At 44.2% G+C, this 27,571-nt stretch overlaps 1 protein-coding gene across 4 annotated transcripts; it reads right to left on the minus strand.

The window, feature by feature from the left end:
* Positions 1–2: 2 nt before the first annotated feature.
* TMBIM6 (transmembrane BAX inhibitor motif containing 6) lies at positions 3–21,874 on the minus strand. 4 transcript variants are annotated; one of them, XM_047743248.1, is made up of 10 exons: positions 21,752–21,874; positions 10,607–10,694; positions 9,898–10,006; positions 6,477–6,597; positions 5,212–5,260; positions 5,007–5,104; positions 4,719–4,798; positions 4,317–4,417; positions 3,622–3,697; positions 3–2,011 (listed from the first exon to the last, which is right to left on the minus strand). In XM_047743248.1, exons 2-10 carry the CDS (start codon positions 10,660–10,662, stop codon positions 1,988–1,990), a joined length of 714 nt encoding a protein of 237 aa, XP_047599204.1. In that variant the 5' UTR covers positions 10,663–10,694; positions 21,752–21,874; the 3' UTR covers positions 3–1,987. The 4 variants fall into 4 exon arrangements, with proteins under 4 accessions (XP_047599204.1, XP_047599205.1, XP_047599206.1 ...); XM_047743249.1 differs by having other exon boundaries at positions 21,744–21,866; XM_047743250.1 differs by having other exon boundaries at positions 21,722–21,790.
* Positions 21,875–27,571: the final 5,697 nt, after the last annotated feature.

The raw sequence follows: 27,571 nt of genomic DNA on the forward strand, positions 1-27,571 counted from the left end.
GGAAAGGTTAAGGAATTTTCTTTATTATTTACAAATTAAGACTATGTAGATTTCATATATTTCTGAATCAAAAACACCTCTGTCTTCACAGTATGAGTTAGAGAATGCAGCCTGAGCTGAAAACCAAGGAACTAGAAAAGAAAGTGATAATTACAGTGATTACTGTATTAAAAACCTGTTAGGCGTTTTCTTTAAAAGTCATTTTTTAGATCTTGTCATTCTTGGCACTGTTTCTAAAGAAAAACTCCTTTATCCCAAGCAAAAAAGCACAAGAGGTGGAGTCTGGCTTCAAGAGATGCAACTCAGATTCTCAGGCCTTGCAGAGAATCAACAAATGTATGGAGAGTGCTACTGGGCATTTAATGGGAAGTCCCTTTAGTAAAAGTTCTCAAGCCAGAGGCTGGAGGTGGCAGCTAGGTCCGAGGGCAGCATCCTCTGCAGATGCCAGCCATTCCTGGCGGCACGGCTCCCCAGAAATACACACGCCCTGGGGACAAACTGCTTCACGGGACAGCATGATGACATGGTGCACCGCGAACCAGCAGCCACTCAACCTGCGTGCTGCTTGTGAACAGGGAGAACCAAAAATGGTACTGGCAATGAGCTCTCGATGGCTCAGTCCCGTTCCACGGAAGCCCTGTGAATAGCCAGAAACATAACTGCTATCCAGGCTGCCTAACCTTCTGTGCCAGTGGCCTGTGGCAGCTCCCTGGGAAAGCTCCAGGGATCTCCATTAGTACTGGCCTCCCACACAATGACCAAGCTGTAGGGAATCATTCGTTTTGCAGATTTGGTCACCTGTCCCTGGATGGAAGGCTATGGATTCTGGGAACAGGTGCAGAGACCAAAAACTAAAGTGCATCTGTAAAATGAACTTTTATCTCTGCCTGGTATCTCTGGCCTGACACTACTGGCGTCCAGGCGGGAGAAGACAGAAATGCGCCAGACTGCTCTGAATGCGGCCTCCCAAGTCATCACAACCCAGTTCTGCAGCTCTCAACAAAGAACCATTCAGCTAGCAGCATCTCCTCCTACTTCCCCCACTGCTCCAAACAGGTCAACTAGGCTCGTCAGGCAGGATTAGTTTAAGATTACCCCCGGGCTCAACCATTCCCCTTCCCTATCCTTCCTGTCCTGGGATCTTCAATCAAGGCCAGGTGGGAGAGGCCACTCAACAACTAAGGTGATAAAAAGTAAAGACAGGGTACGGTCAGGAATTTTATGCTCTGTCTTGCCATACACAACCTGCCTTTTCAGTAAATACCTGACAAGAATCAGTCTTTCCTTTGTGCTGAAATCCTCCAGCCCCGGGGATGGAAAAACCTGCAGATTCCCTGAGGGTCAGACCAGGGACAGGGAAAGGGAACATATCAGTCCACATTCCTTTTGGGACAGCAAGATAGAAAGGTGTGTTTGCCAGACCCTCCGCCGCTTGGGCAGCTCAGAGGAAGCCAAGCATCCGCCAGAAGCAGCTCTTCATTTTCTTCACAGGGGTCGACAGCAGCTCAGATGTAACGAGCCTGAGGAACAAGAGGACCACCAAGCTCCTCTCTGACGGAGAACACACCGCCCAGTCCCACCAGGAACTGTGCACAAACCAAACGATGCTGAGGAAAGAGCCAAAGCGGCTCGACTGAAAGTTCAGGCGCACCTGGTGAGGCTTGAGTAGAAAGCGGACTCCTGGAGTTTACTCTGCTGTGGGTCCCACTCCTCATCACGGTGACCAGCTGCCCGAGCAGAGGGAGAAGCTAGGGCTGGGCTGGACAGACAAGGGAGTGGGGAAGAACCCCAGGAATATGAAGCCAAACTCTAAACTATATTTTGCTAATCAGTTTTTTGATCAAAAAATTCAAAATAGAGAAAACCACAAAGTACAAAAGCTTTTCTGATGCTTTTCATTATCACAGAACACACCACCTGCAATGTGCGCGAAGAGGAAATGAGGGGTGGAGGGAGAGGTCAAAATGGGAAAGGCTGCATGGTCATTTCACTTCTTCTCTTTCTTCTTGTCCTAGAAATGGAGAAAAATTACCCAATTAATTTTTGGCACCTGACATTCAACCTAAAACACTCGAGTGAGCCAACACCCGGCTGCCTTTGGTTAGGGAAAGGAAGGGAACAGGACAATAAAAAGGAAGAAATACTCTCTCGGTGTGGTAGGAACTGAATCTTAACCACCTTCCACTGATGGTCCCTCAAGCTGTTGAAAGACCTGACGGGAATAAAAGTTAAGCAGGTGCTCCCACTTCCACCCCAAGAGCACTCCTGGTTTACTCATAACCACCACAGCTCCAATCCCAACCCATGAAGGCTCTAGACTGGCAGTCCACCCTAGAACAACTACACAAGAGGCCGAGACCAACTTTCCATTAGCCCGAGAAGTGTAAATCCTGGGCACAAACCAAACCCAGCAATAATCCAGCCCAGTGAACTCTTCATCCCATCCTAGCGGACGCCAAGTTGATTGCTTTGGCTGAAACCTGCCTGGAGCTCTGTCTAGTCGCAGCACAGGTGAGACCGAGAGCCACCAATCCCACCTCCTCGCCGGCTTCCACCACCACCACACTATCTCCTGTTCCCTAAGAAGGTCTGTGAAAAACCCTCATTGTTTCATTTGTTGACCTACTGCTGGAGTAGACTATATGTGACACTCACTAACCATACACAGAATATTCTCTGGAAACAAGACCAACAAATGGATAAAACCAATCTACTTCTGACACATATTTATAAAACCCAGTATTAGGACACCTGGGTGGCTCAGTCGGTTAAGTGGCTGCCTTCAGCTCTGGTCATGATCCCAGCATCCTGGGATAGAGTCCCACATCGGGCTCCTGGCTCAGCAGGGAGCCTGCTTCTCCCTCTGCCTCTACCTGCTACTCTGTCTGCCTGTGCTTTCTCTCTCTCTGACAAATAAACAAAATTTAAAAAAAAAAAAAAAAAAAAAACAAAAAAAAAAACCAGTATTAAACAAGTCCCCTAGAATATCTTTTCCTGAATCATAACTATCTTCAGAGCCTTTAAATTCTTCATATACTAGATTATTCCTTGCTGCCACTTAAGCCCCTTTCCCTTTTGATACTAATCTTAAGATTTTTTTTTTTTTCTTCAAATACTTTGACAGATAGAGATCACAAGTAGGCAGAGAAGTAGGCAGAGAAGCAGGCAGGGTGGGGGAAGGGGGAAGCAGGCTTCCTGCTGAGCAGAGCCCCCGATGTGGGGCTTAATCCCTGAGACCATGACCTGAGCCAAAGGCACAGGCTTAACCCACTGAGCCACCCAGGCACCCCTGTTTTTTGTTGTTTTTTTTTTTTTTTTTTTAAAGTAATCTCTACACCCAACGTGGGGCTTGAATTTACAACCCTGAGATTAAAAGTCACATGGTCCACCAAATGACCCAGCCAGGCAGCCCCTGCTTTTTTTTTTTTTTTTTTAAGATTTTTTTCTTTTACTCGTTCTTTTCTCATCATGGGCTAAAAGACTTCTGGTTCACCTCTTACTTGGTGGCCTGCCTTATGGTTAACCTAGACCTACACACTATGTCAGTTTTCAAACCTGAAGTCTACACAGATGCTAAGTTCAGGTGCCATTCTCTCATCCTCAGGGAGCAGGTGGACTAACCTTCTCATTCATAGCCAGGATCATCATGAGTTTTCTGAAGAGAGTAATGAAATCTAAGAAGAGGTCAACGCAGTGCCTGAAATAGAAGAACCAGATTACCAACCAGCTTGTCCCACCTTCCTTTTCCACAGCCCAGGGAGCAGCAGAGCATAAAAACCCCTCTCCCACCCTATGAGAGAGCTTCGCCAATACTCCCAACACCCACTAAGTAAAACTCTGAGGTCCGAGATCCTTTTGAAATCAACAAAGCCATCAGCCCAGGTAAAAGCAAAGCTGAGCTTTAGACTCTGCAGGGGCCCGGACTACCATTAACTAGTTAGAGGAGACTCAGAGAAGATTACATTTTTTAAAAGTTACATATGAAAAAAAATGTGTATCTTTCATTATTAAAGGTTTAAAGAATATAAAAATACAGAGTAAAAAGGGAAAGATCCTTTCCCTCTCTCATGCCTAGAGATAACCACTATTAAAAGTAAGGATAATTAAATGCGTCTTAGTTCAATTTTAAAAAGAGCTGATGTCTTTCAGGAATTGAGGGAGACTACACTATTTGGTTCCCAATTCCAAAACCATAGGCATCCTACCATATACACTCCCAAAGGCTGGCCATGAAGTTTAGCCAGCACCACCCAGTCTACTCTTATCCCTCCTGACAGCCACAGAAAGGGAGGCGATAAAGACCAGTTTTCACTCACCAGATATAATCCTTATCTCCATTTTCAGCCTTTTCAATAATGAGTTGAGTATCAAAAAGGACAAAGCCACACATGACCACCAGCCCCACATACAGGTTTGCCTAACAAGAGAAGAATGAGATGACGTTACCATGTGGAAGACACCACAGAGGGGAAAAACCCAGCTGTGCCTCTTTTTGGCTCTTGGTTGTTTGAAAGCATGACAAATGCTAACCCTACTGGCATTAACGTTCTTGGGAACAGAAGCCTATGGTAAAGACCACATTGCTTCCCTAGGCACAACTCTGCACTGCCAACAAAAGTGAGCATTCTGGAAGATTCTTAGCCACCTTGCTTTAGGGTGGAGCAAGTATAAGATGTGCCAGGCAAATGGCTGCTAGAAAGTTATACGCCAAGTCTTACCTGGAAAAGCCAAATGGATCCAAAGAAAAGGTTCCCCAGGGAAGACAAGAGCATCAGACTCATGGCTGACATCAAGACACCTGTAAGAGATGACAAAAAGCCATCCTGAGAAAAACAAAAGTGAAGGAAGACAATCCCATTAAAGCCTTTCCTTACTTACCAACCCTCCCCCGACAAATTCAGGCTTTCAATTTCAAACCAACAATCCCAAGAAAGTGGAAGGTAGGAAAAGAGTCTTAGTGCGAATTCTGGCTAAAGCAGAGACTCTGATTTCCAATCCACACTTACCTCCCAGAAAGAGGTAGCTCCGGCGCCTGGCATAGAGGGCACTCAGGGTGAAGCAGGTGAAGATCATTGCTGTGCCCATGAAGGCGGTGGGAAGAATGCTGTGAGAGGAAAACACCATTAGACTGAGGGCTACAGTCTGCAAACCTATATGGAGGAGGCATATTTGCAACGATAAAGAGACATAAGACGCTACTAGAACAGTTACCTGGGGTTGATGGCAATGCACAGCTCCAGAGCAGGGCCCAGGCCAACTCCTAGAAAACAAAAGCCCCAGAACACAGTATTACTGTCAACTCCTGAAAAGGACCCTCGTCCAAAAGCTGACCATCAAATGCACAGGCATGCCCATGCTCCTAAAAAACCAAAACATGTACAGGGAAATAACTAAATCTCCACTCCTCTATCTGCCTTGTGTTCCAGAGAACATACACTTGACTGAGTTATTTGTTTACAGACAGAGCTACAAAGCTGTTCTCTGAGCTGAAAATCATGCATGGCCCAGGATGGATACACATTAGGAATAAGAAAGCAGACAAGTCAAACATTTTTGAGCAAAGCTGTAAGGCTCCATACTCCGAAGAGGAATGATGTGAGACCATAATGTGGGCCAGATCAGGAATTAGAACAGAAGGATCAAGAGCAAACCAGTGCCTTGTGGCCAGCAACCAACAGTCATGCAGGACTGACTCCCTTTGTAGAAAAGGCCCAACTGGTTTTGCAGGTGGACGCTTGCCAGAGGGGTGCAGTGGCAAACCTGTTCCAGCCCCGGCATTTCCTCTACTCTTGCTACTCTCTCCTTCTGCTAATTCCACCCCTTAAAGCCTTCAAAAACTACCTTTCCATATTTAAAAAATCGTAACTACAAATCCCTTCCTTTCTATTTCAACACTACATAGATGAGACACACTCAAAACGAGCTGCACTAAGTCAAATGCTGCTCTGCAAGTATTTTCACTCTGTAGCTTGAGTCCTGTTTTCCTTAACGATAATTCAAGAAGGGCGGTGCTTTTAATTCTTTTCCTGAGAACCAGCAAAGTGCTCTGCTGGATGAATTTCAATGTATGGCTTTAATTAACTGCCCGCAAAGCTGAGAATAAATTGTCACAGGAGTGATAGTTGCAGTGTGAGTCCAACTAAGTTAGAGTTTCAGGTCTAGTCCCACGTCAACCATTAACAAGTTATGCTACCTAAGCTCTTGAACCTCATTCATTCAAGAACACAAATGCTTATTTTTGGATACAAAGGTAGAAGTCGCAGTCACTAGTCCTAAAGAGCAAATCCCCTGGGTGGGAAAGATGCACCTCTATGAAGTGAGAAAGCAATACCAGGCAAAATACACTCAAATCCAAGACTGATTAGCACAGTGTGCCAGCTGGGGTGAATCAGAATACATACAAATCTGGGGCCCTAGTCTAAAGAGATGCTAGATACAGTACCCCCCACCCCAAATTAGCCCAATTTCTAACATACCTGTAAGGAAGGCAAATCCAGCAAGAAGTCCCAGTCTTTTTTGCTCAGTTTCACGGCTATGAGGTGTTGTCATCAGCCAAATCATCAACCCCAGAGAGCCCAAGGCAGAGAGCAGGCCAGCCTGTCAAATCCAGAGTTAATAATGAAGTACTGGAAATACCAAATTTATTCTGCAGACCTTACTGGGATCAAATATTCATCTGAACTTCCTAATATTTCCTTCTAACCTGGAGGTAGTGGAAAGGCAGAGGGGGCTAAGGAGAAACTAGAAGCCCTGTAGGACAGGGCTGGGACGACCGTGGTGGATGCTAGAGGCTTTTTTTTTTTTTTTTTTTTTAAGATTTTATTTATTTATTTATTTATCTGACAGAGATCACAAATAGGCAGAGAGGCAGGCAGAGAAAGAGAGGGGGAAGCAGGCTCCGGGCTGAACAGAGAGCCCAATGCAGGAATCGATCCTAGGACCCTGAAATCATGACCTGAGCCGAAGGCAGCGGCTTAACCCACTGAGCCAACCAGGCGCCGCTAGAGGCTCTTCTGACCCAGGTAGTCCATCAGCCACAACTTCCCAAGTCAAGCTACAAGTCTTGCCCAAGAAGAAGATGAATCAAAGCACTTTCTAATCTGTAGGACAAGTAGAAATGATCCCTTTTTGATCACTTTAACACACACAAATATATATACCCATACAGAGAAAAATGACTGAGAGGTGCTAGAGACTGAATGCTTATGCTCCCCCCAAATTCATGGTTAAATTTTAACCCCCCATGTGCTGATATTTTGAGGTGTGTGGGGGGTGGAGAGGAGGGTCTTTGGAAGGTGATTAGGTCATGAGGGTGCAGCCTTTGTTAGTGTCCTTACAACAGAGATCCCAGAGCTCCCCTGCCCCTTCTGAGAAGACACGGGAAGCAGGACCTCCCCACACAACATATCTGCTGGTGCCATGACCTTGGACATCCAGCCTCCCAAACGGTGATAAACATTTGCTGTTTAAGCTACTCAGCCTGGGTGTTCTGTTAAAGCAGCCTCAACGGACTGAGGCACAGTAAGAATCAAAATGTTAGGTTATGTCCGGGTGTTTTTATTTCCTTCTCATCACTAGTCTGTTTTCTAAATGCTCTACAATGAATGTGCATTGGTTTTCTAAGAGAGAAAAAAAAAATTTTTTTTTTTTTTTTAAAGATTTTATTTATTTATTTGACAGAGAGAGATCACAAGCAGGCAGAGAGGCAGGCAGAGAGAGAGGAGGAAGCAGGCTCCCCGCAGAGTAGAGAGCCCGATGCGGGGCTCGATCCCAGGACCCTGAGATCATGACCTGAGCCGAAGGCAGCGGCCCAACCCACTGAGCCACCCAGGCACCCCCCAAAATTTTTTTTTTTTTAAAGATTTTGTTTACTTGACAGAAAGCAAGACAAGAAAGCACAAGCAGGGGGAATGGCAGAGGGAGAGGAAGAAGCAGGCTCCCCGCCAAGCAGGAAGCCCAATGTAGGGCCTGATCCCAGGACCCTGGGATCACGACCCAAGCCGGAGGCAGACGCTTAATGACTGAGTCACCCAGGTGCCCCAGGAAAAATATTCTTTAAAAAAAAAAAGGAGGAGGAGGAAGTGGGAAAAGCTATAGGCAATCAGAAAGAGAAGAAAATCATGAAGGAGGTTATGTACACACTGAAGTTCCTTCCTTCCTTTAAAAGCACAGCTGGTCTTCATTTCTCACAGTTATGATCTATAAAGTTACCGTGAATAATGAATTAATAATACTGAACAATTGCTCCCGAGAAAAATAAAGGTTTAGATTCTCACGTACCTCTGCTTACATTTTCAACTGAAAAATACATGTTTTATGTGTGTTTATGTTTAAGGACACTTTGATATATATTGTTGGTTCACCAACCTGTAACTCATGACCAACACACCATAAACTCAAGCCTGAACAGAGCTTACCTAATACACATATTTTCTCCATAAGACACATCACAGTCTCAGTGTACTTTTTTTTTTTTAAGATTTTATTTATTTATTTGACAGACAGAGATCACAAGTAGGCAGAGAGGCAGGCAGAGAGAGAGGAAGGGAAGCAGGCTCCCCGCTGAGCAGAGAGCCCGATGCAGGGCTCTATCCCAGGACCCTGAGATCATGACCTGAGCTGAAGGCAACGTCTTTAACCCACTGAGCCACCCAAGAGCCCCTCAATGTACTTTTTTTTTTTTTACACTCAGGAACACTAGACAGCACTCTAGCACTATGCCTGGGGTCCATTTTAAATAAAGACATCACCACCAAAATCACAAAAATGCAAAAAATGTAGCACTATATAGACCATGAAAAAGATCCTTGTTTATACTACAAGAGCTTGAAGCAGGGCAGTGTGGCACCTTGTTCAACCTCAGCTGGAACACGGCTGTATACAACTCAAAGTTTTTGCCGTTCTGCTTAGGTCTGCAAATGTCTGCAAAAGCACCGTGGGTACTGACTTCAGGGTTACAAATAGATTTTAGCAAGTAGGTAAATTCATAAACATAGAATCCATAAATAATGATGATAACTGCATTTTACATTGCTTAAAACAAAACAACAAAACAAAACCAAAAAACACACACAAAAACCCCTCCAAAACAAAGAATACCCACAACCAGAAACCAATATGGCCACTCTTGCCTAGAAATTGGAGTATGTTTTAGTCTAAACTCCAGGGATCAAAGTCTTATTCTCTAAGTATCTAGAGTAATTTTTCATACAACCACTGCCAGGAGATGCCTGAGCATTCAGACAGTTCTCAGTAGTTGGAAATGCCAACACAAACACACTCTCTGTACTTACACTAAAAAGGACACTTGGAAAGGCCAAGTCGTGGTTAGTGGGAACTTAAAACTTTCTGATTATTCATCTACTGTCCTTTTTATTCCTACTGGCCAAACTGAAGGTCTCTTTCAACACAGGAAGGTGAGCTGTTGAAGGTTTTCATGCAACTATGCAGATGTAAGTGCATCAGCAAATAAAATTAAGTCAAATCCTTGAAGGTCTCAACCCTGCCTCTCCTGATAATCGTACAATCAGTAGTCTGTATCTAAGAACCCCATAGTTACAAGCAAATAGAAAAGGGAGGAAAAGGTAAAAAGGCTACTGTGCAAACCCCAGCACACACACACCACGCCACAACTTAGAGGGCTGGGGTCTTACGTATTGCCAGCACACCATTCAGTGTCCAGGTTAAGACATTGTTTTCAGCACCTAGAGAGGGCATATCTACCAGAAAATTTAAATGGCTCTGCATGTCCATAGTTACCAGCTGGCTCTGGCTGAGTTCAGATCACAAACTATAGAAAAGGATTACGGAGAGGTACATGCTTGCACCACCCTGCTGCACTAGTTTCTACATACTAAATTTATGCCACAGCAACACTATGAGAGAAAGTGCTCTTACCTGAAGGAAGTGAGTGACCACGTGGACATAGGCCCCCGCGGCCGCCACAAACATACAGAGGGCAAAACTGGCATAGACCTTCTTCAGGTGCTGCTGTGTCGATGGGGTTCTGGGAAAGAATGTTAGTAACAGCCATTATTTTAGGACCAATTTCATTTCTTTCTTTTTTTTTTTTTTTTTTAAAGATTTTATTTATTTATTTGACAGAGAGATCACAAGTAGGCAGAGAGGCAGGCAGAGAGAGAGGAGGAAGCAGGCTCCCTGCCGAGCAGAGAGCCCGATGCGGGGCTCGATCCCAGGACTCTGAGATCATGACCTGAGCCGAAGGCAGCGGCTTAACCCACTGAGCCACCCAGGCGCCCCACCAATTTCATTTCTAAGCTAATAATCATTTCCCTCTCTTCTTCCCAGGGAGTATGTATAAGTTATAATTAAAAAAAAAAGAATGCCTTGAAAATAGATGAATTGAGAATCTTAAATGCTGGGTAGTAGCCAAAGGTCCCAAATTATGAATAATCAGTACCCAAACTAGAATATCTAAATGGTTTCTCAGTGACTACAGGCAGCCTTTAGAATGTAGGTGCTTTTATTAGATCCTCTGGATTCTAACAAAGTTAATATGGTAGTTAATACATATAAAAGTTAATAAACTAGGAAAAGGAACAAGATATGAAAGGAAATATAATAAAGTCAAGATCATAACACTTACATGTGGGAAAATTTTAAGAGTGCATCAAAGTTGATCTTCCGATCAAATATGTTCATGATGCCAGAGTCTGTGGGACACAGCCTCCGCTCTGTAGAATTAAGGATAAAAAGAAGGTTATTTTACAGTTACAAAAACATACGAAATATCATAAACAACTTTCTCATGAAGAACAGCAACATCCAAGTTTGGAAAATTAAAGTTACCCAAAATCCCACTGTCCTGGCACAGCCATTTTCATTTTTATGCATTTCCTTCTAGGATACATTTGCAATTATACTCCACCATTTTATTTATTTATTTATTTGTTTGTTTATTTATTTATTTAAGATTTTATTTACTTATTTGACAGACAGAGATCACAAATAGGCAGAGAGGCAGGCAGAGAGAGAGAGGAGGAAGCAGGCTCCCCGCAGAGCAGAGAGCCCGATGCGGGGCTCGATCCCAGGACCCTGGGATCATGACGAAGGCAGGCACTTAACCGCTTAACTGACTGACCCACCCAAGCGCGCCAGGTCTTGAATTTTAAATATATGCATGTAGAAACTTTCCATCCAATGCATGTTAAAACTGAACTGAAAGGGATTTACAATTTAAAAAAAAAGTTCCTCTGTGAAAAAGTAATTTGTGCAGAAACGGATTTTTTTAGATAATTTCATAAACTCTACTACAGAAGAGTTGGAATAGTACAAAGAATTCCTAGAAACTCTTTACCCAAATTTTCTGTTAATATTTCACTATAGCTGCTTTATCCCCTCTCTATGTAGCCGTATATAGAGACTAAAGTACTTTTCTCCCAACCATGCAGGCACCCCTAAATACTTATGTGTACACCTGAAAACCATAATCAAAACCAGGCAAGTAACACTGACACAATACTATTATCTGATATACACACCCTATTCAGATCTTGCCAACTGTCCCAATACGTCTATGTCACAGAAAGGACGTTTTTAACTGAACTATACCCAGGTTACATGCCATCAATACCATCAAGTTGAGCTCTTAAATTTTGTTCCCTCCTCTACTGCACATGCAATCCTAAAAAAAAAAACAAAAACAAAAAAACCAAAACAAAAAAAAAACAAAAAAACCACACTCAATCTATAGATTAAAAAAAAAAACCCAAAAACCTAATCAAGAATTTTCATCTTTCCTAAATATCAATCTTCCACAATCACCCAGATTCTTATTAGACCCATAATGCCTATTCATTTCAAATTGACCAAAAACGGGAACGGGGTGGTATCAAAACACAAAGCTAAGTAGTTTGAAAGACCAGCCAACTAGTTGCGTCTATCCTAATAAGCACCTAGCCCAATACTCAGCAAAACTAATCTGGGCAATAAAAGTTACAATCCCAAACTGACTCCTGAGAAATCCTGCGCCAGTGGAAAGATGCCATTCTTTTGGTTCATACACATCATTACCATTTGTTTCCTGAGGCTCGTTCTCTCACAAATGCAACAATTACAATGGCTAGCTTGCCCTCTCTTGATTTCCTTTTTCCTTTCCTGCTAATATCCTACTCACCTCAATTTTTTTTGTTAGTTCTGTTCTTAAGGATGGATACAGTGAGAAGCGGCAGAATGTAAGCTGCTCACCCCTCTAAGTCACGGGGCTCCAGGCCCTCCTGATCTAGATGGTGCAATTATTGCAGTCTGTTGCAGGACCGACCACAGTCTTTCATAACCATGATGAACTCACATCCTCTGGGGAGCACACTTACAGGATGGCAGAATCCAGCACCTGGAAAGTGTCTTTGTTCAAGGCTTCCATTAACACCCTTAATGACATCCCTAGACAGAACTTGCAACAGTTCTGAAGCAACCTTCAGAGCCAAGTTTCTCAGTATTCACAACAACAACACTGAAGCACCTCTTGCTTCCAATTTCAAGAGTTAAAAAAAAAAAAAAAAAAAAAAGGATTGGGGAGGGGGATGATGAATGGGCTTAGCAGTGTAAATCCTCAAATACCCAGGGGATTGTTAGTCAGAAAGGGGAAACACCCTGTAACCAGACCCCACTGTGTGGAAACAGTGGGAGGGGATAATGGCAGAAAGTCCTCCTCCCCAGTTTGCTCTCAGGCATTTCCCAAGGGGTACTGACTGCCTCTTAAAACTGCTGATGGAGGGGCACCTGGGTGGCTCAGTGGGTTAAAGCCTCTGCCTTCTGCTCGGGTCATGATCTCAGGGTACTGGGATCAAGCCCCATGTAGGGCTCTCTGCTCAGCAAGGAGCCTGCTTTCTCCTCTCTCTCTGCCTGCCTCTCTGCCTACTTGTGATCTCTGTCAAATAAATAAATAAAATCTTGGGGCACCTGGGTGGCTCAGTGGGTTAAGGCCTCTGCCTTCCGCTCAGATCATGATCCCGGGGTCCTGGGGTCGAGCCCCGCATCGGGCTCTCTGCTCGGCAGGGAGCCTGCTTCCTCCTCTCTCTCTGCCTGCCTCTCTGCCTACTTGTGATCTCTCTGTCAAATAAATAGATAAACATTAGGGGACGCCTGGGTGGCTCAGTTGGTTAAGCAGCTGCCTTCGGCTCAGGTCATGATCCCAGCGTCCTGGGATCGAGTCCCACATTGGGCTCCTTGCTCATCAGGGAGCCTGCTTCTCCCTCTGCCTCTGCCTGCCATTCTGTCTGCCTGTGCTTGCTCTCTCTCCTTCTCTCTCTCTCTGACAAATAAATAAATAAAATCTTAAAAAAAAAATAAAATAAATAGATAAACATTAAAAAAAAGAATTTAAAATAAAATCTTAAAAAAAAAAAAAAAAAAACTGCTGATGGAAAAACCAAAACTATCAAAAGGTTGTGAGGACAGGAAGGAGTAACAAACAGCAATTTCTCCATGATTTAATATTGCCTTGTGGTGTAAAATAAGTAAAAAACCACATAAAACCAGTTTTCTAACACCAGTACTTATTCTAAAATTTAAGCACAATATGTAAGAATCAAATTTTCTAGATACAAAGGCACACAGCAGTTTTTTTTGAGAGTGTGTGCGTGTAAACACACAAGTGTTGGGTGGGGGGGGCACAGAGGGAGAGAAGATTCTAAGCAGGCTCCAAGCTCAGTGTGGAGCCTGATGCAGGGATCAATCCCATGACACTGAACATTATGACCTGACCATCCTGAGTCGGATGCTTAACCGAATGAGCCCCACAGAAGCCCCAAGGCATATAACAATTTTAATGATAGCTTTGTAGGGGAAAAACACAATAAAGTATACATTTATTAAATGACATGATATGTACAGGACACAAGTTATTTCAGATCTATTAAAACATGAGAAGGTGGGACGCCTGGGTGGCTCAGTTGGTTAAGCAGCTGCCTTCGGCTCAGGTCATGATCCCAGCGTCCTGGGATAGAGTCCCACATTGGGCTCCTTGCTCATCAGGGAGCCTGCTTCTCCCTCTGCCTCTGCCTGCCATTCTGTCTGCCTGTGCTTGCTCTCTCTCCCTCTCTCTGACAAATAAATAAAATCTTTAAAAAAAAAAAACATGAGAAGGTGGGCGCCTGGGTGGCTCAGTGGGTTGGGCCTCTGCCTTCAGCTCGGGTCATGATCTCAGGGTCCTGGGATGGAGCCTAGCATCGGGCTCTCTGCTCGGCGGGGAGCCTGCTTCCTCCTCTCTGCCTGCCTCTCTGCCTACTTGTGATCTCTGTCAAATAAATAAATAAAATCGTAAAAAAAAAAAAAAAAAACCATGAGAAGGAAAAAGTTAGGTCTTAGAGTCAAGGAAATGGGATAGTATCACTCTATGTTCCAAACAGACAGGAACTACTGTACAGATAATAAAGAGTCAAAAGAGTTCTTAAAGTTTTGCCAGAGGGATTAAGCTAACCAAGTTTCTATCTTAGCCTCAACTGTTCATACTGGGAAGCTGCAGAGAAAAGATACCTACATTTCAATGGTCAACAGGCAAACTCAGCTCAACAGGATAACTGCACTCCCCAAAACAGCAGCTCCCAGTTCCAGTCAGGTCTTGATCCCAGGGTGGGGTCCTGGGACCGAACCCTGCTTAGCAGGCTTGCTAAGCCTCTTAGAAGCAGGCTTGCTTCTCCCTTTGCCTGCTGCTCCTCCTGCTATGTGCACACGCGCTCTCTCTCTCTCTATCCCCCTGCCACTCCTCCCCCCTGCTTGTGCTCTCTCCTGCTCTCTGGCAAATAAAATCTTTTTTTTTTTTTTTTTTTAAAAAAGGACATTAAAATGACAAGTTTTATGCTATGTATATTTTACCACAATAAAGGAAAAAAGTGTATTACAAGTTGCTCAGAAGTTATTCAATACAGTAGTTCCCCTAACACACACCAGTCCATTAAGAAATCCACACCAGTACCAGCCTGTCTCACCCTAGACACCAACTAATACAAAACTCTAGAAATTGCATCCTCCTTCCCACCCCACCCCCAGTTCCACTCAAATGTAAAAACAGGGGGGTGGGATTATTTAGAATACAATGCAGACAGTGCCCCCTAGACTCATGAGAAATTTGCATTCATTTGAGAGGTAAATGTTAAGATGTTAATCATAATCAAATTCCTTTAATCTGGTTCAGAACTTCATTTAATGCCTTCATCCTTAGGAGAGCAGGAATACCAAACTTGACAAGTTAATCTCATCAACTAACATCTACATCTTAGGTCTTGTTAAATCTGTTTTGTTCTAGGTTATCTTCCTTACCCTTGTCCTAAAATCAGTTAATTATCATCAAGGGCCAAGCCTTGAAAACAACAACAAAAATTCTCTATAATCTTATTTCAGTATCTATTAAGTACAGTCCATATGAAACATGGCCAAGTGGCCAAAAGCTATGCAAGACAGAAACAATCACAATTTTTTAAAAAAGATTTTATTTATTTATTTGAGATGAGAGACAGCATGAGAGGGGAGAAGGTCAGAGGGAGAAGCAGACTCCCCATGGAGCTGGGAGCCTAAAGCGGAACTCCATCCCGGGACTGCGGGATCATGACCTGAGCCGAAGGCTGTGGCCTAACCAACTGAGCCACCCAGACACCCACAATTTTTTTTTAAGACTTGATTTATATTTGACAGAGAGAGAGCATAAGGAGGCAGAGCAGCAAGCAGAGAGAAACGGAGAAGCAGGCTCTCGGTGAGCAAGGAGCCTGATGTAGGGCTGGACCCCAGGACCCTGGGATCATAACTTAAGCTGAAGGCAGCCGCTTAATCAACTGAGCCACCCAGGTGCCCCAAAACAATCACAATTTTTAAAAAAAAACCCTTACCTTTGAAAGATAAAAGCCTGCTAATTATCGGGCAGCAGGCTGCCTTAATGTATACAATTTAAAAACAAAAGCAGAAAGTCAGGGGCACCTGGGTAGTTCAATTCCTACAGCCTCCAACTCTTGATCTCAGGGTCATGAGTTCAAGCCCCATATTAGGTGTGGAGCCTACGTTTAAAAAAAGTATTTTTTTTTTTTTAGAAATACAGCAAGTCAGGGGCACCTGGGTGGCTCAGTAGGTTAAAGCCTCTGCCTTCGGCTCAGGTCAGGATCCCAGGACCCTGGGATCGAGCCCTTTATCAGGCTCTCTGCTCAGCGGGGAGCCGGCTTCCCTTCCTCTCTCTCTGCCTGCCTCTCTGCCAAATAAATAAATAAAATCTTAAAAAAAAAAAAAAAAAGAAAGAAATACAGCAAGTCAAAGAAACATTATTCACACATTTAATTAAACATTTAGTTTGTGAATTATATGGTTCTTCATTCCTGTCATAATTCGACCATTTGGAGTCCTCTTCCCATATATCCAGAAGGAACCAACTGATACTTGAGAGAAGAAAAACCCTATATGGTTATTAAATAGCTGGGGGCGGGGGGGGGGGGCGGCAGGAGAGGCAGCAGAACTTTAATTTTTTGGAAGTTCTTCCTACTGAAAAGCTTTCAGACTCTGTATAACCAAGTATCTAGAATAGTAGGTAAGAGCTTGGCTTGCTGCACTTGAATCCTAACTGATATTTTCCTTAGCTGTGTGACCCACACCAAGTTTCTGGCACTTGAACCTCACTGTGCTTTAGTTTCCTCATTTGCATAGAGTAATATATAATAATCTCTACTTCATAGAGTTGAGACTGATAATACAAATAAAGTGCTTAGAACAGTGCTTCATACAGGAGTGCCTGGGTGACTCAGCTAATTAAGCATCTGACTTTTGACTTAGGCTCAGGTCATGATCTCAGGGTCGTGGGATCAAGCCCTCTGTCAGGCTCTGTGCCAGGCATGGAATCTGCTTAAGATTCTCTCTGCCCCTACCTCTCCCTCTGCCCTTCTTCCCCCACCACCTACTATCTCATGCATACGTGCCCCCTCTCTTAAAAAAAAAAAAAAAGAATAGTGCTTCATACATAAGACTGGCTCCATATGTTAACTATTGTTGTTACCAGTGTAAATACTCATTACTCTTGTATCTTCAGTGCATTATTTTCCCCTAGTTTTATAAAACACTTATTGTAGGTCTAATTTTCATATACCCTATAAATTAATTTTTTAAAATATATTCGACCACTAACTCACAGCTAACTATATCCTGAAGACTTAATATTTACCCAAATAAATAAAATTAAATTGGGGGAGAAGGAAGAGTCTAAGAAACTTATGAACTAGAATTTAAAGGAATTTACTGGCTAAAGTTACTTTTGTTTAAATGCCATGTCTCTCCTTGGGCACATTTATACTGCACCTCCTGTCCCACAGGGCCACAATGTGTTTTGAGACACCCTAATAACCTCTAAGTGAGAATCCGTTGTGAAAGAGAATTTGATGAAGTAAATGGTCATTAGTGTGATGCTTTCCTTGTCATCCCTAAAGGTAGGTCAGTTTGGTTTCAGGAAGTCCAAAGAACTGTTTTGACAGGCCTGGGCTCTGGTGGTCCTAGATTTGAACCCTAGATGTCCCTTAACTTGGGCCCAAACTCCTGGGCTAGCTAGGTTAGCTAGCTAACACTGGATCCCGTCTCTCCAGGGTGCTGCCTCAGAACCAAGCCAGTAACTCGAGATGGAATACCTACAGCCTTCAACAAATTATTGGTTTTTTTAAATATTTTATTTATTTATTTCAGAGAAAGAGACACAGCAAGAGAGGGAATACAAGCAGGGTGAGTGGAAGTGGGAGAGAAGCAAGCTTCCCACTGAGCAGGAGCCCCAACGTGGCACTCGATCCCAAGGACCCTGGAATCATGACCTGAGCTAAAGACCGATGCTTAACAACTGAGCCACCCAGGGGCCCCAATAAATTATTTTTTTATATTGAGCTTTGACACTACTGAATCTCTCTATAACAAGTGTCTGACAGATTGAATCATAAAGAGGCCCCAGTGTCCTAAATATACTCATTTTCCAGTGTAAACCAGTAATCCCTCCCCAATAACAACATATTTAGCCCAAATGAGAGCAAGCATAGATGAGGATAAAGGGCACACCCATTCAATTCTCATCCCTGAAGATCTTTTTAAGTGTTCCGGAATCCAGTTAATTGTGCCAGAACCTTGAGAGCAGAGCTTGCATCTGATTCAGCTTCTATCCCCCCATATTTAAGCACAACGAGAAGTCACCAAAGCAAATGCAGACCCCATTACCTAATCAGAAGTGTTGCAACCTCAAATCAACACTTCCCAGCTGGCTCAAAGGGGAACCTATCTTGAGGAGTAACTTGAGTGGCTCTAAAAGCCAAACTCTAGTCTTTCTCTCCGTGGTTTGAACACTGTCTTTGGAAATAAAAAATGTGTTTAATACCAAAGCTACTTCATGAAACTTGGTTAGAAACTCTGGGATGGGGGTCGGGGGGGGGGGAACCTGGGTGGCCAAGTTAGTTAAGTGTCTGCCTTCGGCTCAGGTCATGAACTCAGGGTAGTGGGACTGAGTCCCACATCTGGCTCCCTGCTCTGCAGGGAGTCTGCTTCTCCCTCTCCCTCTGGCCGTGCTCACTCTCTCAAATAATAAATACATCTTAAAAAAAGAACTCTGGGGGCGCCTGGGTGGCTCAGTGGGTTGAGCCACTGCCTTCAGCTCAGGTCATGATCTCAGGGTCCTGGGATCGAGTCCCGCATCGGGCTCTCTGCTCGGCGGTGGGCCTGCTTCCCTCTCTCTCTATCTGCCTGCCTCTCCGTCTACTTGTGATCTCTGTCAAATAAATAAATAAATAAATAAGAACAAACTCTGGGGGAACAAAACAGGGTGAAGTGGAAGACACTACTAACATCTTCTACAGTCAAGTCAAAGGGGCAAAGGAAAATTTAGCAGACAGAACATCAAGAGAATATTCAGTATTTTCCCAAAGGAGACTAATACCCTTGGGTAGTTTATGAAATAAAGTGAAACTTCAGGTCAGCAGCAATACCTTCTATAATACGACATTTCTATAAATCTTTACAACTTTTAAAGTGCTTTTATATACACTATCTCCTTTGATCATCACACCAATCCATAAAGAAAGGGCAAAAATGACTAGTCTCACTTTAAAAAGAAAGTTCCAAAAGGCAGTGTTAATAGTGGCAGAAGCACTGGCTTTGGAGTCACAAATCCTACCATTTTCTTCCACGTAACTTTGGGAAAATCATTTCACCTAAGGTCATCTGGGCTTTCTTATCTGTATGATAAGGATGATTAAATAACACCAGCTCTAACAAACTTACTGAATGCCAGTAAAAAAAAAAAAAAAAAAAACTGTGGGACACAGATAAAAAGTACAGCACAGGGGAAAGCAGTCAACAATATTTTAACAGCCCCATATGGTGGGACCGTAGCTACCCCTGCGGTGAGCACAACATAATGTACAGACTTGTTGAATCACGATGTCCTTCACCTGAAGTAATGGAACACTGTGTCAACTATACCTCAGTTAAAAAAAAAAAAAAAAAAAGAAGAAGAAAAAGAAGAAGAAGAAGAAAAGCTGTGTGAAATCACTGTAAAGTGCGAAAAAGACATTAGTATCGACTTACCAACACCACAAAGTTAAACAGTAGAGCCAGAACCACACTAGGGGCCTTATGACCTCTAACGCCTGGTGCTCTCCCTACTATTATACCCTATAGTAGAAAAGCAAGTTTTCATGAAGGCAGTTCCAGCCACAGGCCAAGAGAAATTTTAAAAATATTAACACTGCTCGGGGCGCCTGGGTGGCTCAGTGGGTTAAACCGCTGCCTTCGGCTCAGGTCATGATCCCAGGTCCTGGGTTCGAGCCCCACATCGGGCTTTCTGCTCAGCGGGGAGCCTGCTTCCTCCTCTCTCTCTGCCTGCCTCTCTGCCTACTTGTGATTTCTCTCTGTCAAATAAATAAATAAAATCTTTTAAAAAAAATATTAACACTGCTGATTCCTATCACACTTCTCTGTATTTTTTTTAGCACTTGTATGATAAGCATGAACTATATGCATAACCAGGAAAAAACAGAAATGCTGACTAATATCTAGACTAATTTCACCTTTCTTATTCTTAGAAGAGTAAGACTTCAGCCACATCAATAGCAGGGAAGGGAGAGGGGTTCCTGGGTGCCTCAGTCATTAAGCGTCTGCCTTCAGCTCAGGTCATGATTCCAGTGTCCTGGGATCAAGCCCCACACTGGGCTCCCTGCTCAGGGAGAAGCCTGCTTCTTCCTCTGCCACCCCCCGCCCACCACCCGACCCCGGCTTGTGTTCCCTCCCTCACTGTCTCTCTCTCTCTGGCAAATAAATAAATAAAATCTAAAAAAAAAAAAAAAACAGTAGGGAAGGAGGGAAGGGAGAGAGGAAGAAAAGAGGGTTCACTAAGCCATGTTTCCACAACAAGATGAATAATGGAAGAAGGAAACTCTGAATACAAATTACAGAGAGTGTTTCTCAAGGATTTCACCACTGTGTCCCACTGGAAGAAAATGGTAGAAAACCTAAGTTATCAACATATTCTTGAAGACAAAACAAGAAATACTGGACAAGAGAAATAAACCACCAGAGATTAAACCTAGTAATAATTACAGAAGTAAGTGTTATCTGCAGAAGCCACAAGAACTTGGTTATGCAACGGGAATAATCTTGCTTGAACTGAATTCTTAAACTACACATTGAACCAAAAGATAAACTTAACCTACATATCAATAAATAACTAGAAAAGTCTATTCACCATTAACTTTCAGCCTTAAAATCTTTGTATTTCAGGCACAGTCAGCTCTTATACTGAGTTACACATTCACAAGTTAACTATTGCTAGAAAAGTCTCAAGTTCAAAGAGGTTTTTGTTACTGTTGTTCGGTCAATGAAAGGCCGAGGGGGTAGGCAATGGGCTGGCACTGAGTAACAATTCCACACTTGATAAATACACAAAAATACCAAAGCCTACTTACTACCATAACTCCAACAAGTAGGTCCAAGAAAAAACCGCCCAACGACGCCCGTCCTGCGCTCACTCTGAGAAAGACGCCCACAAGGCTCGGGACCAAGCAAAGCCAAGGCCACCTCACCTGTCCAAAGGTAATCAATCAGACGGGAACGGGGCTGGAAAGCCAGGAAGGATCTTCTCACCTCCCGCCTCAGCTTTCGGCTTCCAAGTAACTAAGGAGCTTCGCGTGTCACAGAGGAGTGTGACATCACCCGCCTGGCCGTGACAGGGCAGCCTGCCTGACCAGGCCCTTTGTCCCGGCCCTCGCGGCTCACCCACAAGGGGCCCAGCCAGAGGGCCCACAGCAGAGAAACAACCAGACGGGTGAAGCAGGGGTGACCACAAACGCCTGAGGTTTCGCTTTCATTAGCCTCGGAAGGAAGGGGTGGGGGGTGTGGCCTGAATTGAAGTAGTCGAGGCTGGGCCAAAGGGCCTCTGCGCCTACTCCTGGCGGGGGGAGGGGAAGAAAAGGAACGCAGAGTGGGAGGAAGGAAAAGGACTAACACGGACCCTTGGCTAGCACTCGCGCTCACAACCGGAGCCTCGACGTCCCCCAAAACCCAGCGGACGCGCCCCAACCCCTCCCCCGCTCCGGTACGGTTGCGCGTGCGCGGTAGTAGTTCCCGAGCTTCTCCCCTCCCCGCGCAGTCCAGTCGCGGAGCAAGGCCCCGTTCCCGGAAGGAGCAGTCTGTCCGAAAACCGACACTATTCCCACTCTTGCTCAGACAATAATCGCCAACCCCCTGTCCATTTCTCCCGGCTTACGCAATCCCAGCTTCAGACGTACGTTCTTACCGGCCTCCTAAGAGCCTACACAGCTCTTCTCACACCGGATGTGCTTCTGACTCTCCCAGGGTCCGCTCTAGACCCTTTACCGAAGCGTCTGCCCCTCGAGGGAAGCTCCGCCCCTGCGTTCCGCTTAAGGCCAGTCCTCATTGGCCCCTGGCCGCACCTCTGCCTTCCCATTGGGTTTACGTGCGTAAACAACGGCGGCTTACTTCAGCACCATTAACTGATGCCCTTGTCGATCAAGACTCGGGCCGCCAACCGGCGTCGTGGTAAAAGGTCTCCGCCTCTTCCCCCGTAGCTAGGTAGGACCGTGGTCTCAAGCCGCCCCTAGTGGAGAAAGTGAAGAAGGGACAAGCCCCACCCAAGATACCTGGCGTGTCACCGAGCCCCCGCGACGCGTGACGGGATAGCGCAACAAAGTCCCGGGATTCTGGTTTTAGCCTTCTCATGAAATGTTAGAGGGGGAAAGAGATTCGTATAACGCGTAAAAAAGGCCGATCTACCTTGAATCTAGCGGGCCTTAGGCTTCAGAGCACTTTTGAGTCTCTGCGAATCGTCCGTGAATGCGAGGAGCACATAGCAGTCCCAGTCCTGCACCGGAAGCACCGACACCCTCTAGCCCAAGAGGTGGTCTTGGGGCCGCGTGCGGGGTTGGAGGGCTTCCAGGGTCACCTTGCCTGCTTGGTGGAGAAGGCAACAGCTTCATAGTCACTCGGGCCTGTGGAGTGGGGTGGATGGGAGAGGCAACGAGGGCGGCAACCCGGCAGAGCTGCCCAGGCCGCCAGGGAAGAAACTAAACCAAGGGAGATCAAAGGGCTGAGCTCCCCAAGAGCTTGTAAGGGGCAAGAAGCACCACGGTGCGAGAACTTCACGTAAGGAGGTGTGAAGACGATTTAAAAAAAAAAAAGTTCCTACACTATCAATGTTTTAAATTACTTTTTTACTATTTTATCTAATATCTCTATAAAGATAGTACAAAATTGACATATGAAGGGGCAAAGAGTATGTAGACCCAAAAAATGTAGAAAAAGAGAGGTTATAGTGGTTGCCAGATAGTTAAAAATATTTTTTGGGTTTTGTTTCCCTTTTTTTTTTTTTTCTGAATTGTGTGATGTTTTTCGTTTTGTCAGCATCTTAAAATGGGCAATGCTTCTTTTTCTCAATATAAATAAATATTGACTATTATATAAGTTCATATTCTATTTCTTTTTTAAGATTTTATTTATTTGTAAGAGAGCACAAGCGGGGGGGTGGGGGCAGCAGGCAGAGCAGGCAGAGGGAGAAGCAGGCTCCCTGCTGAGCAGGAAGCCTGATGTGGGACTCAATTCCTGGACTCAGGAATCATCACCTGAGCCAAAGGCAGAAGCTTAACCAACAGAGCCACTCAAGCATCCCTCATATTCTATTTCCTAAATACAGCCCCACAATTGCATATTTTTAGGCTGCACAGAATACAGATTTACCCCTGCCTCTCATCTTATAGATGAGGAAACAGGCCTCTGACTGAAAAACTTTTGGCAAAGTAAGGGAAGAAACGTAGATTAAGCATTGGATGAGTGGAGATGAGATCAGAATCTATCCTTCTAGAAGGATTAGAACAGTTATCCTTCAGTAAAGAATACAAATGTGCAGGATATGATTCTTGGTACCCAAACTTGGGTATGCAATAAATATAATTTTACTTTCTACAGTACAACCTAATATTGACTCTGAATCTCATTCCATCAGAGTTGGTGAAAATATATTATTGTCTTCCTTTGGGTTTCTCTCCCCACCCCACCCTAATGTCTGCCACATTTCTTGGGCTAAAGTGCTTGGGAACGGGGCCTACCTGCTACCTGGTGGTCAGTCCACACAAGTTGCTGCAGAGGTTTTTACCTTCGTACTAGTGCAGCAGCTCTATTCCATGCCGTAGTTAAGGCACAAGAAAACTTTTGTCATGCTAGTGTTGAATTCTCTGCCTAGAAGAATTAAGTTGCTAAGGGATTGGTCTGTTCAGTATTGACCAATAGAGGTTACTCATCCACTGGTGACAAATTATTCATTCCCTTCTGGCTCAGGGTCTCTCATGAAGTTGCAGTCAGCTGTCAGCAGGGGCTGTAGTCATCCAAAGGCTTGAGTGAGGCTGGAAGAATTGCTTCCAAGGTAGCTCACTCCTATAGCTGACAATTAGGTCCTAGCTGTTAACTTGAAGGCTGAGTTCCTCTGCATGTGGGCTCCTCCCTAGGGCTGCTTGAAGGTCGTTATAGTAAGAGAAGTGGCTTCTTCTCTTCCAAAGTGAGAAATCCCAGTAATGAGAATTAGATGGAAACTCTCTTTAAAACTTAGCCTCATATGGGGCACCTGGGTGGCTCAGTGGGTTAAAGCCTCTGCCTTCGGCTCAGGTCATGATCCCAGGGTCCTGGGATCAAGCCCTGCGTCGGGCTCTCTGCGCAGCAGGGAGCCTGCTTCCCCTTCTCTCTCTGCCTGCCTCTCTGCCTACTTGTGATCTCTGTCTGTCAAATAAATAAATACAATCTTAAAAAAAAAATAAAACAAAAAACTTAGCCTCATAAATCACAGAGCAATTACTTCCTTATAATAACACCCTATTCCCAGGCTCTTGTGCTGGATCCTGTGCCCCAGATGGCCTCAGTTTTGGAGGGCCTTCCTGTAAATATTCTAGGCGTCCCTTATGTGCCTGGGACCAGCCAGAGCCAGCAGTGCTATTAAGAGGAGCCCAGACCAGTCCCTGAAAGAGCCCTGGCCCCAGTTTCTCTCCTTCATGGCATTCTCTAATCCCATGTTGCCTGAGAAACTCTGGAACTCATGTCTATAGGGTCACCCCAAGGCCCTGAGACCAGGTCTCAATTTTAACAGGGCATCCTGATGAGCCAACTGCTCTTTCTGGCCAGCACAGTATTCCTTTTGGGGAATCAGGTGAGACTGTCTCTGGGATGGTGCTGATAAGCCTATCTGTAGTCACATGGAAGATGAGGTCAGGCCTCTGGGCTACGAACAGTCCCAGCCCTTGGACTTGAGTCGTGTATATGGATTCCTGCCTTGACCCTCTCTTTTCAGTGTTCTGACTGTGGAGCTACTGGTGGTCCATAGTGCCAGAGGACAGTAGAGAGGCAGCCAGCATCTTTTCTCTTGTACATCACAGCATACCATTGCCCCACTGTCTAATCCACCACTGGCACCCAGGGCAGTAACTCCATTCCCTCCAAAGGCCCTGGGACACATATCAGGCAGTCATCTGGGAGCAGCCCCACCTTCTCCTCCAATATCATTTTGAGGTGCTTTTGAGACTGTCACTTCACAGTACCAATAGGCCCTTTCCTCTTTTGTTTCAAAATGATGTGGTGATAAAATGCCCTTCCCATGTCAGTCTTAAGTCATGCCATATGAGGCATGCAAAAATGGCCTCAGCCGTCGCTGCACCTGTGGATCTCCCCATATATATTCCCTGTTTTGGTGGTGTATGGAAGATAGGGATGCGGTCAACATTGAAAGAAATCAGTCTGGGAATGCTATGATTATAGAATACAAGAGAAGACACGGTTGGAATAGGTGTTGGTCTATGTTTCTGGCATAAAATTCTGAATGAAAATTTAACGTGACCATACAAAAAATTGTTGTTCAAAATTTCCTCATACTCTGGGTAAGACTTCCATTTGTGGTCATCATCAACAGAGCACAGTAATAATTTTTGAGAAAGTCAAGGGCAACATGATAAATGATATGGTGTCATATAGCCAGGAGTAAACAAATAGTGTAGAAGAACTACAGAGACAAGAATATATTTATTGGTTCAATATAAAAAGTTTCCAAAGAGCCATGACATCGTATTTACAGTATTGCTATATCTTCTCCTGGTAGGAGATATAACATTAGCCAGGAATGACATATTTGACAATAAAGAACATGAAGAACATGGTGGGGGATAGGAAATAGGTGAAGAGGATTAACGGGTATAAGCCCGTATTCCCAATCATCCAGCTATACTGCCTGTCATTGTAAAATTGACATGTATTGTTAATATACTTTTGTGAAGTTATGTGTGTGTGTGTGTGTGTGTGTGTGTGTGTGTGTTAATTTAATAAAACCTTTGAAAGAAAATGACAGTTTTACCTGACTTGCAGCGCTAGGGATGTATAAGATAGTGGGGAGGAAGATGGGAAGATAGCAATAGGTTCTACATTCCAGAAGGTGGGGAGGAGAATGTGACAGAGTTAAAGAGAGGGAAAGCAGCCTGAATTCCTCAGCCTAGGGCAAGGATGAAGAGGAGAACAGGAAGAGGGGGCAATCTGGGAATGACTTGAGGCCCTTGGTCTAAATTCAACCTTAGGGGAACCACTGTGGCTTCCCAGCAAGTAGAGATAAACATGGCTTCCCTGAAGTCATTTTTTCTGTATCTCACACCTCTCCTTGTCTACTTTTACAGCCTCGATACCTCCTTCTGATCTCAAATGCACCGACCTTGTTCTGCCCAGTGGTTATGAGAATAAGCAGCTCATAGGAATAAAGGACATTAAAATCCACACCATCACTTCTAAGTGTGTGTGAGCATTTAATATTCTGTTTAAAATTCAGGAGGAGGCTTTTCGCTTCCCAGATCTCATTTGCATATCCATTGACACCTGAAGGACAGGAATGAAGAAAACTGAGTTTTCTTTTTTCCAACCTCAGCATTATGGGAATTATTACTGAAGACTGGCAGGAAAAAGAAATACCTAAAAATATAGCTTGCAATATTTTTTAATATTGATTCAGCCCCTTCTAACTTTGGAAAGCAGTGATAATAAAAAGAGTATTAGAAGAATGCTTTACTCTTTTCACAAAGTAATTTTCAGTGTTTCACTTTGCATAATAGAAGATAATGTAGACATGATTAATCCTATTTTACAAATGAGGAAACTGGAACCCAGATTAAGTCAGTTTCCTTAAAGACCTATCACAGATGCTTCATTTTTGGAAGTGATTAGCTCGCCTGAGCTTCAGGTCAATTACTTGAGTATTTCCCACCCCTCCAATGTCCACATTTTTCTCTTCTCTTGCTGTTTCCAAGCCACAAATCCTCTGCCAGCCTCTCCATCTGCTTGTCTTGGTCCTTCTCCTGTCACGTAGCACAGATAGGAAAGGTACTACACGTGTATAACAATTGCTCACTGGATTAACTCCTGTGTTGCTATTCACAACTGATGATCAAATCTTTTCTTCATCCTTAAGGCACTGATATACTTTTTTTCTTGGCTTTATTGTGATGGTGTTCGAGTAGGTCCTGATATTCTTTAAGACTCTTCCCTTCAAGACTTCACCCTTCCCCTTCACCTCTTGAAGGGTGAAGTATAATTCTCCTCCCCTTTGGTGTGAGCTGGATAGAAGAACTTGCTTCTAACAAATACAATAAAGTAGAATAGATGATGGCCAGGAAGACTAAATCATGAAAAACATCGTGACATCCTCTCTGCTCTCAGATCACTCATGGCCAGCTGCCATGTCAGGAGGAGACTCAAGCAGCTTGGTGGGATGGCCCAGGTGGTGAGGAACTAAGGCCTTTTGCTGACAAGCTAGCAAGGAACAGAGGCATCATGCTGACAGCCCTGGGAGGGAGGCTTCTTCAAAGCAGTCCAGACTGCTGAGAACTAGATCCCCAGGCAGGAGTTTTATTGCAACCTTGTGAGAGAGGCTAAGCCAGAAGCACCCAGCTAAGCCTCTCCCAGATGCCTGACTCTCCAAAACTATAAGATCATAAAGTTTTTTGTTTGGTTCAAGCCTCAAAGGTTTGGGTAGTTTTTTCAGCAGAAATATATAACTAAGAGTCTTACTCCATCCTCCCCTGAT

Source organism: Lutra lutra, chromosome 8, assembly GCF_902655055.1.
Source record: "Lutra lutra chromosome 8, mLutLut1.2, whole genome shotgun sequence".
NCBI classification, from domain to species: domain Eukaryota; kingdom Metazoa; phylum Chordata; class Mammalia; order Carnivora; family Mustelidae; genus Lutra; species Lutra lutra.

Bases quoted from the DNA above. Each gene is read 5' to 3' on its own strand.
- TMBIM6 (XM_047743248.1), bottom strand. From the start codon at position 10,662: ATGAACATATTTGATCGGAAGATCAACTTTGATGCACTCTTAAAATTT. The intron at 6,598-9,897 runs GTAAGAGCACTT...TGGATTTGACAG, and splicing joins TGGTCACTCACTTCCTTCAG to GCTGGCCTGCTCTCTGCCTT. The intron at 5,261-6,476 runs GTATGTTAGAAA...TTTGTTTTCTAG, and splicing joins TGGATTTGCCTTCCTTACAG to GAGTTGGCCTGGGCCCTGCT.